The 15646-nt window shown below is 41.6% G+C and overlaps 1 protein-coding gene across 2 annotated transcripts in view; it reads right to left on the bottom strand.

The window, feature by feature from the left end:
- The window catches only part of DIAPH1 (diaphanous related formin 1), a 102244-nt gene that overhangs the window by 53612 nt on the left and 32986 nt on the right, over positions 1-15646 (bottom strand). For both annotated transcript variants that reach the window (XM_070234046.1, XM_070234045.1), the window contains 7 exons: positions 15180-15298; positions 13899-14015; positions 13075-13190; positions 12244-12308; positions 11364-11543; positions 9795-10586; positions 8797-8911 (listed from right to left, as the gene is read on the bottom strand). In XM_070234046.1, coding sequence (XP_070090147.1) covers positions 8797-8911; positions 9795-10586; positions 11364-11543; positions 12244-12308; positions 13075-13190; positions 13899-14015; positions 15180-15298 — 1504 coding nt within the window. The remainder of the gene's footprint in view (positions 1-8796; positions 8912-9794; positions 10587-11363; positions 11544-12243; positions 12309-13074; positions 13191-13898; positions 14016-15179; positions 15299-15646) is intronic.

Genomic DNA, 15646 nt, shown 5'->3' with positions numbered 1-15646 from the left:
AAAAAAACTTTCTGTACCAGCAAATTCTACCCAAGGTAGCCCAGGGGAATTCCCTGAAGGAAATGAATTCAGTATAGTATCTCTGGGAAGTTATCAGTATATAATCAGTGGGTAGTTTTATGATGTGCCTGACATAGCTATTTAGTAGAAACCGAGACAGAGATGGGATTATGAACGTGTATATGATGGGGTTACAAATGTGTATATAATGTATATAATTTTACCAAGCTGGTAAAACACACTCCTCTCTTTAAGCCCTCTGAAAGGAAGGCTATGCCTTCATGAAGCTATCATACGAAAACAAAACCAAAACATTCTCCAGCTTCTGGGCACCCCCCAAGAACACTGATACTGCTCCTATTAAAAATACCAGCAGCAACGGAATAAGATTGTTTTGTTAAAGGGCAAGCTATAGCTTCCTGTCTTAATTTTACTGATCAGTCCTCCAAATGAATTTCTTGGCCAGTAGAGGGCAGCATACCAAGCACTTTGTATCTCAAAACAACAGAGGTTGCCTCTCTCTAACGTGACTGCATCATTAGCAGACGTAACAATGACACATCTAAAATAGAAGAGATCCATGTGCCATCTGGTGGCAAAAAGGAGAAGAGCACACTGCAGATATGATATATCAAATTCCTCCACTTTAGAAGGAATTAAAGTTTAATTATCTTTATCTGATGACACCCTCCTTAAATCTCCACCAGTAAGCCTTCTATGGAAACTACATCAGTAGCCTTCATGCCAAAGTTTTAAAGCTTTGCACTGGTTTAGCTCTGTACCCCCAAACACTGGTTGTAAGCAAGCAGCAACTCCTAATGCCTCACATCAGAGCATGGAAAAAGGAGAATGAAACTCAGACCAAAACAAACAAAACAACATAAAAACTTAGAAAGCTGTCAAAATAAAATAAGAGTCTGAGATGATGACAGATAACACACAAGACAGCTTATGCAAGAAAAAAGAAGGAAAAAAGATAGTAAGAGAACTAGAAGTTTAGAACTGAAAAGTACCTTTAGGTTCATTCATCGCATTTTACAGATGAGGAAAGAGTCAAAGTATGAAGGAAAACCTCTGATGCAATCTCATTCGTAGTCAGATTAAAACAAGATATCACTTTTCCCCTATCAGACACTATGATAAATAATTTGGTGGAAATGTAAATTGGTATAATCCTATTACCTAGCAATTTGGGCACAGAAATTTTATTGTTAAGAATTTACTGTAAAGAAATACAAGTATACAGAGATAAATATAAAATGATGTTTCCTGCAGCACTGCTTGTAATATAAAAATTGGTAACAAATTCTCAGTAAGGGATGAGTTGTACATATTTGTATTATTCATCTGACAGAACTCAACTATCCATTAAAAATAATGAGGTAGATCCATATGTAATGACATCAGAGATGCTGAAACATGTTAAGCAAAATACAGAACAGTGTCTACCATATGGGATCACATAGATTACATTAAAAAATGCGTATACCCTCACATTTCTGTAATTTTACCTTTTAATTCCCCTGCTCCTTAATTTTCCAATAAGGTTCTATTTGAAAATTTCCCACAGGGCCGGCTCCGTGGCCGAGTGGTTAAGTTCACGTGCTCCACTGCGGCGGCCCAGGGTTCAGATCCTGGGCGCAGACATGGCACTGCTTGTCAGGCCACATTGAGGTGGCGTCCCACATCCCACAGCTAGAAGGACCTGCAACTAGGATGTACAACTATGTACCCGGGGGGGTTGGGACAGAAAGCAGGAAAAGAAAAAAAAAAAGATTGGCAACAGTTGTTAGCCCAGGTGCCAATCTTTAAAAAAAAAAAAAAAAGAAAATTTTCCACAATTTCTCAAGTGAACTAAAGGAGAAAGGATTTTGCCCATTCCTTTATTAGAATAATATACGCATACGAAAGGTATGATTAACCAGGGTCACTCTGAGGCAGGAGAGGGAGATTTTGTATTTTCAGAGTATTCTATACATTTGTTGAAATGAATATATCACATTAGTCAGCAATTGGCTTCCGAGAGGTCATGGTAACAGAGACACAGACAGTGGGTAAAATAATGGTGGAAGAAAATAACCACGCAAGCTCCTCTTCTGATTGCTTCAGTTTTCTCAGTGAAGTAGAAAGAGAACATCCTCAAGTGAGAATGAGGATGAGGGAGGTGTTGGGCCTTTTGAGGAGAGAAAAGGTGTGAAATAATCACTCAGGAGAGTAAGGAATTGAATGGACTAGAAATGTTTAATATCTGATTGCCTGGCAGCATCAAGGGCCAAGCAACATTGCAAACTGAGCAGAGAGCCAGAGAAAGACAGCCACTGAGGCAGGAGAAAGAGTAAGACCATCTGCTGTCCTGAAAGCAAGTGAAGAAAGTATACCAAGGAGGGCCAGCTGCATGTTTTTCTCCAGCCATGTTCACTTGCACAGCAACAGGTGCAGGATGGCTAGAGAGAGGGCATTAACCAGGACTGCAGTCTTGCCAATCGAATATGATGAAATGAGACAGAGGTAATGGAAGAAAAAAATAACAACAAGGGAGTCATTATTACAATGATTAACCATGGAATCTTAGCTGATGAGGAGAGTGAAGTCATCAAAAGGGCGAAGGACAGTGAAAAGGTGTTAAAATAAATGGACTGTAAGTCTCAGTGGGACTGGAGAATTATTGGGGTCAGGGTACTAAAGAGAGCGAGGTAAAAAGATAGAACTTGGGTGGTATGAAATTCAGACTGTGGAAGGGCTGCAGTTATTGCTGATGACCAGAGGCAAGAACAGGTGGGGTAGGGGAGAGGAGAAGATGACTGGAAAAGAATACAAGGATTTCTGAGGCTAGAATATTGGTAGGATCATGACCCTTTTGTACAGAAATTGCTAAGAAATAAGACAGAAGTAGCACTGGAGTACTGCAGAGAGGGGCCAGGAGCCAGGAGCTGGCTAAACTGCTGGAGAGATAGGAGGAGTAACTTGGGGTGTTGGTAGATGATAGCACAAAGAGAGGAACTGGGTGGTAAAATCTGATGTCACGAGATTCAGAATTATGGGTTTTTAGGAAAGGGAAAGGTGGAATGACCTGAAAGTGGCAATGAAGAACAAAGAGGACACCTACCCCATCTCCAGGTCCATCAGGGTGAGGTTTTTGGGAGGAAAAAAACCACCACATGAGAGGGCAAGAGGGAAAGCAGTGTTGCGGGAAAGCCAGGTTTCTGGTGAGGTTGATGACATACGAGATTTTGCTGGTAAGGGACCATGAATTCCAGAAGGCACAGTGGTGAGGTTTCAGGTAGGATGTGAAAAGGAGACAGAACAGGAGATACACAAAACCTTATGGGGATTCGAGTAAATTCGAGTAAGGAAGATGAGGATGACCTGGGAGTCTGGGGCTTCCTGTGGTGAGTGACATAAACCAAGATAAATGGCTAATATTAGATCCAGTGGATTCAAGACAAATAGTGATGGCAAGGTTGGGAGTATAGAGGAGTATGTGAAGGGGTAGTTTAGGTGTTTTTTTACACCATTGATGATGGGGAGATGACAATGCAGAGGAGGCGTGTACTTGTTAAATGTGCAGGACTCCTGGTAACCCAAGGTGATAGGGATAGACATATTTTAAATAACAAGGAAATATTATCTGATATTATGGAACTTCCAAACTGCTTTGTGCTAATAGTCTGACCCTACTCAAAACCCAAGAGAAGTTAGTAATTAAAAGACAACAATCCCAACAAATGTTCACTTGAGTAGCATCTAATCTTATACACTTGAGAGGAGTAAAGAACTGATAGAACAGACATCTTTCTGCCAAGAGACTCACTGAATAAGGTGGAGCATGTTGCACTCTTACAAAATCTTGTTTCTAGAGGTTAGAGTTGCAGAAGCTGTAAAGATTCACTAGGATGTTTCCTGATAAAGATCCAACTGGGTGGATGCCACCTAGCAGACAGAAGAGGATCACCGGGAAAGGAAAAAGACACTTAGATCCCTTTTGGCAAAGAGGGGATTCCTCCCCCACCAAAGGCTCCTGCTGAAGCCTGAACTAAGAAGGTTCTGGGAGAACAGTAGACAGGTAAACCTACAGTTTAGAAACAGTTCTCACTTGTGAGACAACAGCATAAACCTTGGGATCGGGACACACCCCGTCAAATCCTAACTAGAATAGTTATGTTTACGGTAATTCTCAGCTCTTGGTGAAAAATCTTACTTTTTAGCCAGAGTTCTTTCTAAATTACTGCCACTAACTACTTGGGGAACTGTTCTGATCCTCACAGTTCCCATAATGCACCTTACACTTTAACAGGGAGAGGGTCTAATGCTACATATTGTCCACTGCACACCTACTAAGGGGGATTAAGCCTATGTATCTTATGAGTCCAAAAGGTTTTGGAAGGAAGGAATAAACCCAAAAAGAAAAACACCACTCTACTTGGACATCAGTGATCACTTACCATGCTACATTTCAAGACATATTTTTAATGGGATCATGTCATCAACAAAAGACAGTAAGAATTAAAGGAAAGCAGAATGAAAAATGTTGTTATCCTGTACATACAAATAATGACCTGAGGCCACCACAGTGATGAAAATGTTCCCTAGGAGAAGATGAAAAAAAAATAATATTTAACTACTAAACATGTTCCCAAGGAATTCAAGAAGCAGAGTCAACAAAGAGACCATGATAAAACACTCCTTGCTGATCACAATAAGGAAAGTGAGAAAGTGAACAAGGACTAGAAGTTTTATGGCATTGCCTATCAAATCTGAATAGAAAATATTCCCTGGCAAGGAATAAATCAACTAAGTAAATTCCTGATTTACAGGAAATCAAGAGTTCAGAAACAAGAGACCAACCCTTAAAAGATAAAAATGTGTAAGAGAACCCGTACTGTAAATTTAAGGACCAGTTCCTTTCTCTTAGCTCTTCTCTTAGTAAAAAGGCACACATCTTCCTGAACCTTAATGACATAGTGGCTGGGGACCTTAGACTATAGGAGGCAGATGTAAAGAGCAAGGCGGATAGCAGCAGCCGGTAGGTATACAAGAGGTTTCAGGTATCAATAAAATATAAGAGGAATACAGGCATGTTTAACAAATGTCAGAGACTTGTGTTTAGCAAATGAGAGAGGAAATAATGTAATATTACGAAAACCTGGTGTCCAAATAACTTCCTTATCAAGACTGGCAACTACTGGGCTGAAATCATCTAAGCAGGACTTCTACTGTACTAGAGAAGCACATCTTGTATCTCCAACTGGATTAGTTTTGCGACAGTTGAATGTACTATAATCAGAACATGCCTGCTCTTCTTCAACCCTAAATATCCAGTATCTCACTTACTTTCCCTAATCCTATGTTCCTTTTTTGTACTCCTAAGAGTCACTGCCAACTCAAGGACATTTGTGCCTGAATGAATGAAGTGGTTGCAGAAGCCAGCATACCCCCTTCTTCCAGCTTTTGTCTGGATCCAAGCTTTCAGAAGCTCTTAGGGCAGGAACATACACTTCTGGGAGAGAGAGGGCTAGAGCACGGACTTTAGAGTCACACAGTCTGGAATCTGAACCTTGGCTCTGGCATTTACTATACAGCCTTGAGAAAGTTATCTAACCCATACCTCCACTTCTGATATTTACAGAGCAGTAATGAGTATTATCTATCATTTAACTATATCATCAATATTAAGACTATGAATGAAAGACTTGGTAACTGAAAACTGGTTGCCTACTTGAAAAAAGGATTAAGGAAGAAGATATTCTGAAATGTTACAATGGAGATGTTTAAAGCAAACCAGAAGCAACGTAAACCTTGCTTTCATACTGATGAGATCTGGGTCCTCTGAATCCTCACCTGTGAAGTTTCTAGAACTTGAAATTCCTTATCTGATAAAAACCTAAACTCTAAGAAGTCCAAAGTCTTTTTTATTAAAGTGTTCTTTTAGGGGCATGTGGTAAGGAAGGGGACCACTTGGGAACAGTCTGTATTGAGTATGCCAGCCTGAGCACCAAGACAGGGAGGCTCAAATTGCATCCGGAAAGACAGGGCAAGTTAGTTACCCCAATCACAGTGGACATTATACGTGGCCTTGGGTCCATACGCAGCACTTCCATCTGCAACTTGACGCCCTTGCACACGATATCAAAGCAATTACTTGTCCCCAAGAAACACACATTAAAACAAGCCCCAACTTCAAATACTGCTTGCTTCAGCATAGATTTACAGAGTAACTAAAGGGAAAGAAGACAAGAAAATGTAGAAGAAAAAATTTAATCAGACAACACTGAAGTCAGTAAAACACTGAAAATCCAAAGAAGAAATAATTTTTTAAAAGGCGATGTGTTTGTGTTTGCTCCTTGGGGGGAAATGATTGAAAACATGCAGATGTAGCACATGTGATGAGAAGCAGGAAGGTTTGGTTGCAACTGAGTGTTGCAGATAAATGTTAGAGTTGGGTAAACAATAAGTACTTATGACTATATTTGACAAGAAAAAAATCTCTTCCAGAAATTGCTTAAAATGATTGATTTACGATGTCTAAAAGATTGCTCATGATTTAATAATGTTTGAGAACACCTTCTCTAGTGCTTCCTAGTGAAAAGATTGGGAAATTAAGGCAGTGTGCCAATCTAACACTTGAAGGTCCTAACTAAAACTAAGGATATTTAAAGACTAGCTAGAAATTTCCTGCATCAAAATAGCAGCAATCTACTAGTGATGATTACTGCTACATGAAAATCAATACTGCCACTAAACTAAACTGACTAATTTATACATATTCCTTTTAGATTAAGATACAGAGATTTCTAATAATTTAAGGGAAAAAAAAGAAGCCAAAGCTGCTAGAAAGTTAGAGCCTTCAATGAATAGAAAGTAGTTTCCAAGGCAGAAATTGAGAGCTGAAGGAGCATTAAAAAGTTTAGTTACGTTGTTGAAAATAACAAAAGATGAGACAAGGTCTTGCTTGGGTATTTTTAAAACACTATATACCAGTTCACAGGGGGAATATAACGCCAAGGAAGACCACTAAACCGCAGAAGATCCCACTACAATCAATAGTAACACAAAGGTACAGGATAAAAGAAGGATCAGACAAAACAGGGGAGGAAAAGAGGCCCTGTACATTTGTGGTGGCACTCAGAGCACAGCCACAAGAAAGGGACCTATGCCAGAGGCCAACACAGGGATAGATTCTGTGAACTTACGAATTAGGAAATCATTTGATTTTGATTTTCATTGTCAACTAGTCTTTGGTGATATACTAGAGTAGTATAAGTGGTCATTATCACAGCATTTTTAAGTAAGAGGGTAGAAGTATTTCCCTGGGCTGGACTTCAGTCCAGAAAGTGACAGTTCTCTTAAGAGGAAAAGGCCACTTTGCCCTGAATCCTAGGGCAATAGGACAGGCCTGAGCACTGTGATCTTACACTCCTAGACACACTCACGTAACTAGGGGCCCCTAAAGGCACCTATCCATCTGTTAGGCTCCTTATTAGAACAAAGTGCAGCCTGGTTCCATGAGACCACTAGAGGAAAAAAATAATAATTGTCTTTAAAAATGCTTATTTACTTGGGTGAAGGTAGGGAGAGGAAGTGCTCCAAAGTTACAGTTAATTTTAATCACTAGGGTCATAATAAATCTCTAAATAAACAAAAAAGCTGTAAGGAAATGGAAATACAAAACTATTGGGCTATAATTGTCATTAAGTACATGACAAGATCATCCAAACACTGTATCCCTGAGGGGAAATACTACAACTGTCCCATCATAAGGCAGCACAAAACCACAAGAATTAGGAAGTGAAGAAAGAAGAGGGCAAAATAGATCAACTCTTCTAAAAAAAAGTGGGGGGGAAGATATGAATATGAAGAAGAAAAGAATTTATATTAAAAAACATGGAGCAAAAGTCAAGATCCCTGGATCTGGTCTTATAACCTTGGGCAAGCTACCTAACTAGTCAGTCTATATATGCTACACAATGGAGACGATACACATCCTATCTCATAAGGCTTCTTTGCAGGTCCAATAGGGCAACAGAAGTTAAAGCACTTTGAAAAGTATAAAACACAACACAAATGTGAGGTAATGGTTATGATTACTTGAGTTGTCCCTAATCTTCCAAAGAAAGAACAAGTATATGGTAGCTTCAACTTAGAATAATGTTCTTCCCTGTCAGTTCAGATCACAGCTACTGGTCCTATAGATTCTAAAAAAACTGGCAAAAGAGAAATCAACCTCAATCTCTGGTCTCAGTTTTCTAAAGAGAAATTCCTTTACTGTTTCATTTTTTTCTCTAATATTTGAAAGACCTAACTAAAAGGCTCTTCTGTGTTCTTACCTTTCGAAGCTGCAGGAGCAAAGGGCCAGGAAGGAGCAAGCATCAGATATTGGAAAGAAATGAAAGAAAGAAAAGGAATCACACATGGTTCTTTATTGTTGGAGACAGTTGCTCAACCACATGACCTATTAAACACTTAGCCCAACCCTTGTCAATTAAGTGTGTAGGTCTGGGGACAGAACCTTAAGGCAGTACCACTTAAAGAGTATCATCAAAATGGGCCCAGACTGAGCTTGTCACATTTATCTCATATCCCCGCAAGTTATATTGACATAAAATACCTACATGTAACACACAGTTGCCCTTCCCAACCCAAGCATCTCAAGAATACAAAAATATCTTATTTTCCTCTGAATAGGAAAACCCATCTCTCTTCACTCCTCACCCAGGGAAGGGAAAGGAATGAGAAACCCACTTAAAGGATATTCTAAGTCCTACACTGACCCTTTGCATGAAAGAGGAAGGGACTCACTCTTGGTCTGGGCAGAGAAGGTAAGGGTAAGTTTGGCGAAAAGTTCATTGTTCTCAAAGCGGTCCTCCTTCACCTTTGTCCAGAAGCAGTCCTGGGAAAGGTCCTCAGCAACAAACTGTGGATACAAGCAGGGTATCAAGAGTTAACTAAGTTGAACTCTGTACTTTCCATGCTAGAAAACTGATCATGATGCAAAAGAGGTGGCTGGCTGGTTATTAGCAATGTCATACTAGAATAAGACTAACCTGAGAACAGCTGTGTTCTTTGTGGTAGGATCCCGAGATGATGATTCCAGTTTATTTATTGGTGATTATTCAAGAACTAGATTCAGTTATGCTACTTATCCTCCTTCCAACCCCAAATCCTCTACTTTTAGAAGGTTTAGGGCTTCATTTTGCATCTTCCCTTGTCCTACATTTTTCCCATCAATTTGGCTGTGTACCAAATCTGTTCATTTTAGGAACAAATTCCTAGTTTAACTTGGTTTCTGGAAGCAAAAGGCTGGCATAGAATCACAGGGGTCTCAAACATATAGTGGGAGAGTGGAAGTAATTCCCTCTAACACATAGTGTGCTATGGAAACATATCCTGTGTAGCTCATTTACTGGGGGGGGTGGGGTAGGGAAGTGTATCCATAAATCCATGACTTTTGGATCAGCACAATTACCAGTAGCTTGCAGATTGGTGAAATGGCTATTATCAAACTGTGTTACCATGGTGCTCAGATCCTCAGAGAAAAGGCAAAAAACTAACTTAAAGATAAGTTTAAGTTTTATAGCAGAGTATAGTGATGTATGGCATAGGAGAACTTGCCAAGGTGATGTATGGCATAGGAGAAGCCTAATACCTGCTGAATAAACAAACATAAGCATGAGTAGAACTTGAAGACAGACAGATGTGAGCCATAAGAAAGGGAAGCCCACCCTGGCACAAAATACAAAGTAGGAGACTGAAGTGGTTTCTTAAGATCTACTGATGAAATGGACAGAAATTCTTACCTTGGACCAGTTTGGCCTCCGGAGCTGCACTTCTGGCTTATAAAGTTTCTTTGGGGTTAATCCAAATGGCAGAACTGGGGCAGCAGGAACTCCAAATCCAAAAGGGGGAGGTGGAGGCATACCCATTCCGGGTGGAGGTGGAGGAATGCCAGGGCCTCCAGGAAATGGAGGGGGTGGAGGGATTCCAGCACCACCAGGAAGAGGGGGAGGGGGAGGTGGCATTCCTGGTCCTCCAGGCAAGGGAGGAGGGGGTGGGGGGATGCAAGCACCCCCAGGCAAAGGAGGGGGTAGGGGGATGCAAGCACCCCCAGGCAAAGGAGGGGGTGGAGGGATGCTAGCACTCCCAGGCAAAGGAGGGGGTGGGGGGATGCTAGCACTCCCAGGCAAAGGAGGGGGTGGGGGGATGCTAGCACTCCCAGGCAAAGGAGGGGGTGGAGGGATGCTAGTACCCACAGGCAGAGGAGGGGGTGGAGGGATGGTACCCTCAGGCAGAGGAGGGGGTGTGGAGATGCAAACATCCCCAGGCAAAGGAGAGCCGCTTGAGGAGGTGTAACTGCCCCCAGGTAAGGGAGGGGGAGGTGGAGGAGGTGGTGGAGAGGGAACTGTATCACTCCCAGGGAGAGGTGGTGGGGGTGATATGCTAACCCCCACTTTAGCAGTGCCAGAGTCACCAGGCAAAGGAGGGGCAGAGGCAACAGAAGCACTGCTGGGAGGGGCTACAGCAGTAACTGCAGCGGAAATGGAAGCCATTTCTTTCTTGGCGTCTTCCAGTTCCTTGGACAGCTTGGCAACCTAGAGAAATAACATCGATGGGAGTATTTCTCACTCCACTTCAAGGAGTACTGGGGCTGGAAGGGACGTAAGAAATTCCTTAATCCAAACTTCTCGGTTTACAAATGAAGGGACTCAAAGGAGTCAGATGAAATGATTTGTCTAAAGTCACATGGCTCTTTAGTGGCAGACAAAACTAGAATTCAGGTCTTCATGTTCTTAGTTCACCATGCTTTGCATTAAAAAGGTAATTTCAACCTTTATGTTAAACTCTCCCTTTGAGAAGAAAATGGACTGGTCAAGTAAATCAAATATTCTAGTTATACAATTAACATATGTGCTATATAGGTGACTATTTAATCATATAAGTGATCAAGTTATCAGATATCACAAATCATTTAAATATTTACAAGTACAGAGAGAGTGTGTGGGGATAAATCTGTCCAGAGATGATTAAAATAACAGAAAAACAGCAGATATGAGAATGATTTATTTAGTTTTTACTCCTAAATTTATTAGAAGAGTATTATCTTCATTTTTGGGTAGTACTGTGACTGACTTTATTCTTTCTGTTGTTCTGTATTTTGCAAATTTTCAATCTTATATATTACTTAGCCCCAAAATAAAACAAAACAAAAACAGTAAATGATTTTAAAAATATGCACTATCTAACTATATTACCTATTTTTGCTGAATCCTCCGTAGGAGTAAGATGACTGACTCCTGTTCCAAGACAGGCTCATTCTGAGGCTGCTGACAGCAATTGCAGGTCACTCTGTCTTCCTGCTCAGATCTTACCTCTCCTGTGAGCTGAGACACCTCTGCTTCCAGGCCCTGTTTCTCTGTAGCAATCTGTTGCTTTTCAGAATCCAATGCATCCTTTTCTCCCTGAAGATCCTGAAGTTTCTGCTCAAAGTCACTTTCCATCTTTTTCATTTCCACCTGTAGCTCATGTCGGGCTGTTAACTCTGAGTCCAGCTAAAGGAGAAAGGAATCAGGCTCCCAGTAAGCTCTCCATCTCAGCAAGAAGCACAAGTGTTATTCCCCATAATTTACTGTTTTGTGCCAATCCTTGATCTTTGGAGCTCACAACCCAGGGAATGCCTGGGAAAAAGAGCACCTTAAAATTTTGACCTTAAATCAAGGTTAAAGGAGGGGGAAACCAGGGATCATTTCCATAGTCCACCTATTTTTGGAATTATAATAATAATAAAAAAAAACCCTAAGATTTTAAAGACATTTAGCAAGGACAGCTATCATGTACAATCCCAGTAGTCTCTAGGATCAAAAACCTATCACCTACAATAGGAGACCTTAATAATTGAAGGAAAAAAGATAATTCAGACATATTCCAGTTCCTATTGTTCTAGGGAGAAGAGGCCTGAGATATCAAGCAAATCTGAGTGCTGTCACTATTATATGAGTGCCGTCTGTCTTTCCTGTCCGGCCCAGGGGCCCAAGGACTGTGCAACTCACCACTAACTAGCTCCTCATGATTACATCCATACCACTTTCTCCACTGAGTAACCTATACCAGAAAGATTTCCCCTAGGAACTGCGATTGTGTGCTGAATGCTTTCAAAATATCACTGGTAACCGTTTCACATGTCAGAAAAATCATAATCTTTAGACAAAGAAAGAAAGATATATCCCAATTTTTTTGATCTCTCATACACACCTTCTTTTCCAGCTCTGTAGCTTTGGCTTCAGAGATCTCCACCTTTGTTTTATCAATCATTTGATCTGAAAAGAAGGAGAAGAGTCAGGAAGTAAAGTTCCCAATCTTCTTGACTTCCCCTCTCACAACCTAAGCCCTTCAATACAACCAAAGGGTAGTCTTTGGTCCTTTCGTTTATTTTTATTATCCTTCTTAAGGTTCTGCACTAGATAAAGAAGTGGAACTTCCAGTTAAATTGGAGATAAACCCTCTGAATGCCTGTTATGGAGTAAGGGCACCATGCTGCATGGCATGGAGAATGCCAACAAATGATACTTAATGAATCTCTGAGACCAGCAGGAGTCATAGATAACAGCTGAAGTCTCTTCAAAAGGTGGGGCGGTGTGTGAGAAGGGGTACATTTTTAGAATTGTGTAGAAATAAAGTCCTGTTTATTCCTAGCATAAATGTTGGTTATCACCTAAGAAAGGGCAAAAATGGAAATACTTGGGGGCCTGGCCCTGTGGCCAAGTGGTTAAGTTCTCACACTCTGCTGCAGGCGGCCCAGTGTTTCGTTGGTTCGAATCCTGGGCACGGACATGGCACTGCTCATCAAACCACGCTGAGGCAGCGTCCTACATGCCACAACTAGAAGGACCCACAACGAAGAATATACAACTATGTACCGGGGGGTTTTGGGGAGAAAAAGGAAAACAAATAAAATCTTTAAAAAAAAAAGGAAATACTTGGGGACTAGAAAGATATCCTCTCTGAAATTTTCACTGAAAGAAAGATGCAAAATGAAAGGCAGAAGCAATGTTTTTAAGGAAACAGATAGAAGAATATGCTTACCAATCAGTCCTTCAATATCAATCTGGAGGTGCCGGCACTTGAAGTCAGGATCAGCCCCATTCTTGTGCAGAACTATCTGAGAAATACATTCTTCAATCAACTTATAATACTGCGGTCTACAAAAAAAACAAAATAAGGTTATTAAAGGAAAACCAAAATATAATTTTCAGAAGTATTCAGGATCAAGAAAAGTTAACTGCTTTGCCAATAGAGGGACCTAAGGATAAAGGTTCTGGAAAAGACCTTTTAATAAAATTAACAGCAGTATCGCTGCCACGCTAAGAAATCCCGCTCTTCCACCTCAGCTACCCTATCTACTTCAGATAATCGAATCTTTTTTTTTTTTTTTGAGGAAGATTAGCCCTGAGCTAACTACTACCAGTCCTCCTCTTTTTGATGAGGAAGTCTGGCCCAGAGCTAACATCCGTGCTCACCTTCCTCTACTTTATATGTGGGACGCCTACCACAGCATGGCGTGCCAAGCGGTGCCATGTCCGCACCTGAGATTCAAACTGGCGAACCCCGGGCCGCCAAGAAGCAGAACGTGCGAACTTAACCGCTATGCCACCCGGCCAGCCCCTAATCGAAACTTCTTGCCACCTGCCTCCTAGTACCAATCCTTTCCCATCTAAGAAGTTGAGCTTGATCCTTCCTATGATGGATAGTACTATTGCTCAATCTACCATGCCTGGAATTATTGCCTCCAGGTGACCTGAAAGAACTTTAAATTTCTACTTCCCTTTACAGACAACCTTTGAATTGAAAAATTTTGCTCTCTCCACTTAGGCTAAACTTCAAAACTTCCCACAAGTATACCATCTTACCTGGCCTCATAGTCATTTCGGACCAAGAGAAGGTGCTGCAGAATGGACAGGAAGTGTGGTTCTGCCTTTGAATCCTTCACTGTGTTTAAGAGAATCTGGAAGACTTCACTGAAGTCAGTGGAAAAGGAGACGAGGCTAAGGAAACTACACATTTAAAAATTACGTTTGACAGGTGGCTTGCCCAACTATCAGGAAAAGTAGCAAGATGCCACTTGTAACAGCTGTTCCTCCTGTAAACACTGCCCAAAACTTTAACCTCTATAAACTTCCTCTGGCCCAGGGACCAGTGAGTTGGGTGGTACTATACAGAGAGACAGAGAATTCCTCGTACCTGGCTTGAAAATCAAGCAGTAGACAGAAATGAAAAGGTAACTGCCTCAAAGTCATTTGTGGCAACTATCAATAGGTAACCAAATTACTCCCTCTGTCAGTCTCAGGGACACAAAGAGGAAAGCAAATGACAACCCCAACCCTGACTTGCGTATGGTCTCCAAAGACGAGCTCTACATCACAGTAAGCTAAGCTATCACGTACTAGGAGGTCCATACCAATTCCGATGGCTGCTTCCACGCTATGCAACCCTCAGATCACCTTCCCTAACTTCCCTGGTCCATGCTGAGGTAAATAAATCCAACAGGGGCCAGCTTCACGGCTGAGTGGTTAAGTTTGCGCACTCCACTTCGGCCACCCAGGGTTTTACCAATTCGAATCCTGGACACGGACGTGGCAGCACTCATCAGGCCACGCTGAGGCGGTGTCCCACATGCCACAACTAGAAGGACCCACAACTAAAATATGCAACCATGTCCTGGGGGGATTTGGACAGAAAAGTCAGGAAAATAAATAAATCCAACAGCAATCAACAGACACCCGCTCTATCTACCAAGAAGACACGCAGGCTGACATCCTGTTCTGAGTCATCACCCCCACATCATTCTATACAGGGATCTACAACTGAATATCTCATCTGTCTTTTTTTTTTTTTTTTTTCTTAAGATTGGCACCTGAGCTAACAATTGTTGCCAATCTTCTTTTTTTTTTTCTTCTTCTTCTTCTCCCCAAAGCCCCCCATCACATAGTTGTATATTCTAGTTATGAGTACCTCTGGTTGTGCTATGTGGGACACAGCCTCAGCATGGCCTGACAAGTGATGCCATGTCTGCTACCAGGATCCGAACCAGCAAGACCCTGGGCGGCCAAAGCAGAACACGTGAACTTAATCACTCGGCCATGGGGCCAGTCCCCTCTCATCTGTCTTGAACCCAGTAAGTAAAAGGATATTCCATCTCCATTCGAATGTCATCCAGTCGTCCCTTCAGGTCATAGGAATCTTCTTCCCCTTGTTCATCAAACACATTTAGTTGTACTCTCATATCATCATTTTCAATCTCTCGAAGCTCCTGCCAATGGCAAAAGTATAGGTCAGGAAACCCAGAAGTGTCCTATGCTGACTAGAAACCCAAACCTTTCAACCTGGTTTTTATTTTTTTTTTTGAGGAAGATTAGCTCTGAACTAACTGCTGCCAATCCTCCTCTTTTTGCTGAGGAAGACTGGCCCTGAGCTAACATCCACGCCCATCTTCCTCTACTTTACATGTGGGACACCTACCACAGCATGGCGTGCCAAGCGGTGCCATGTCCACACCCAGGATCTGAACCGGCGAACCCCATGCCACCAAAGCAGAATGTGCGAACTTAATGGCTGTGCCACCAGGCCAGCCCCTAAACTTGGTTTTTAAGTTGAAAAC

The sequence above is a fragment of the Equus caballus genome, chromosome 14 (assembly GCF_041296265.1).
Source record: "Equus caballus isolate H_3958 breed thoroughbred chromosome 14, TB-T2T, whole genome shotgun sequence".
NCBI lineage: Eukaryota > Metazoa > Chordata > Mammalia > Perissodactyla > Equidae > Equus > Equus caballus.
The sequence above is the reverse complement of the archived record's forward strand: the minus strand, read 5'-3'. Positions and strand labels throughout refer to the sequence as shown.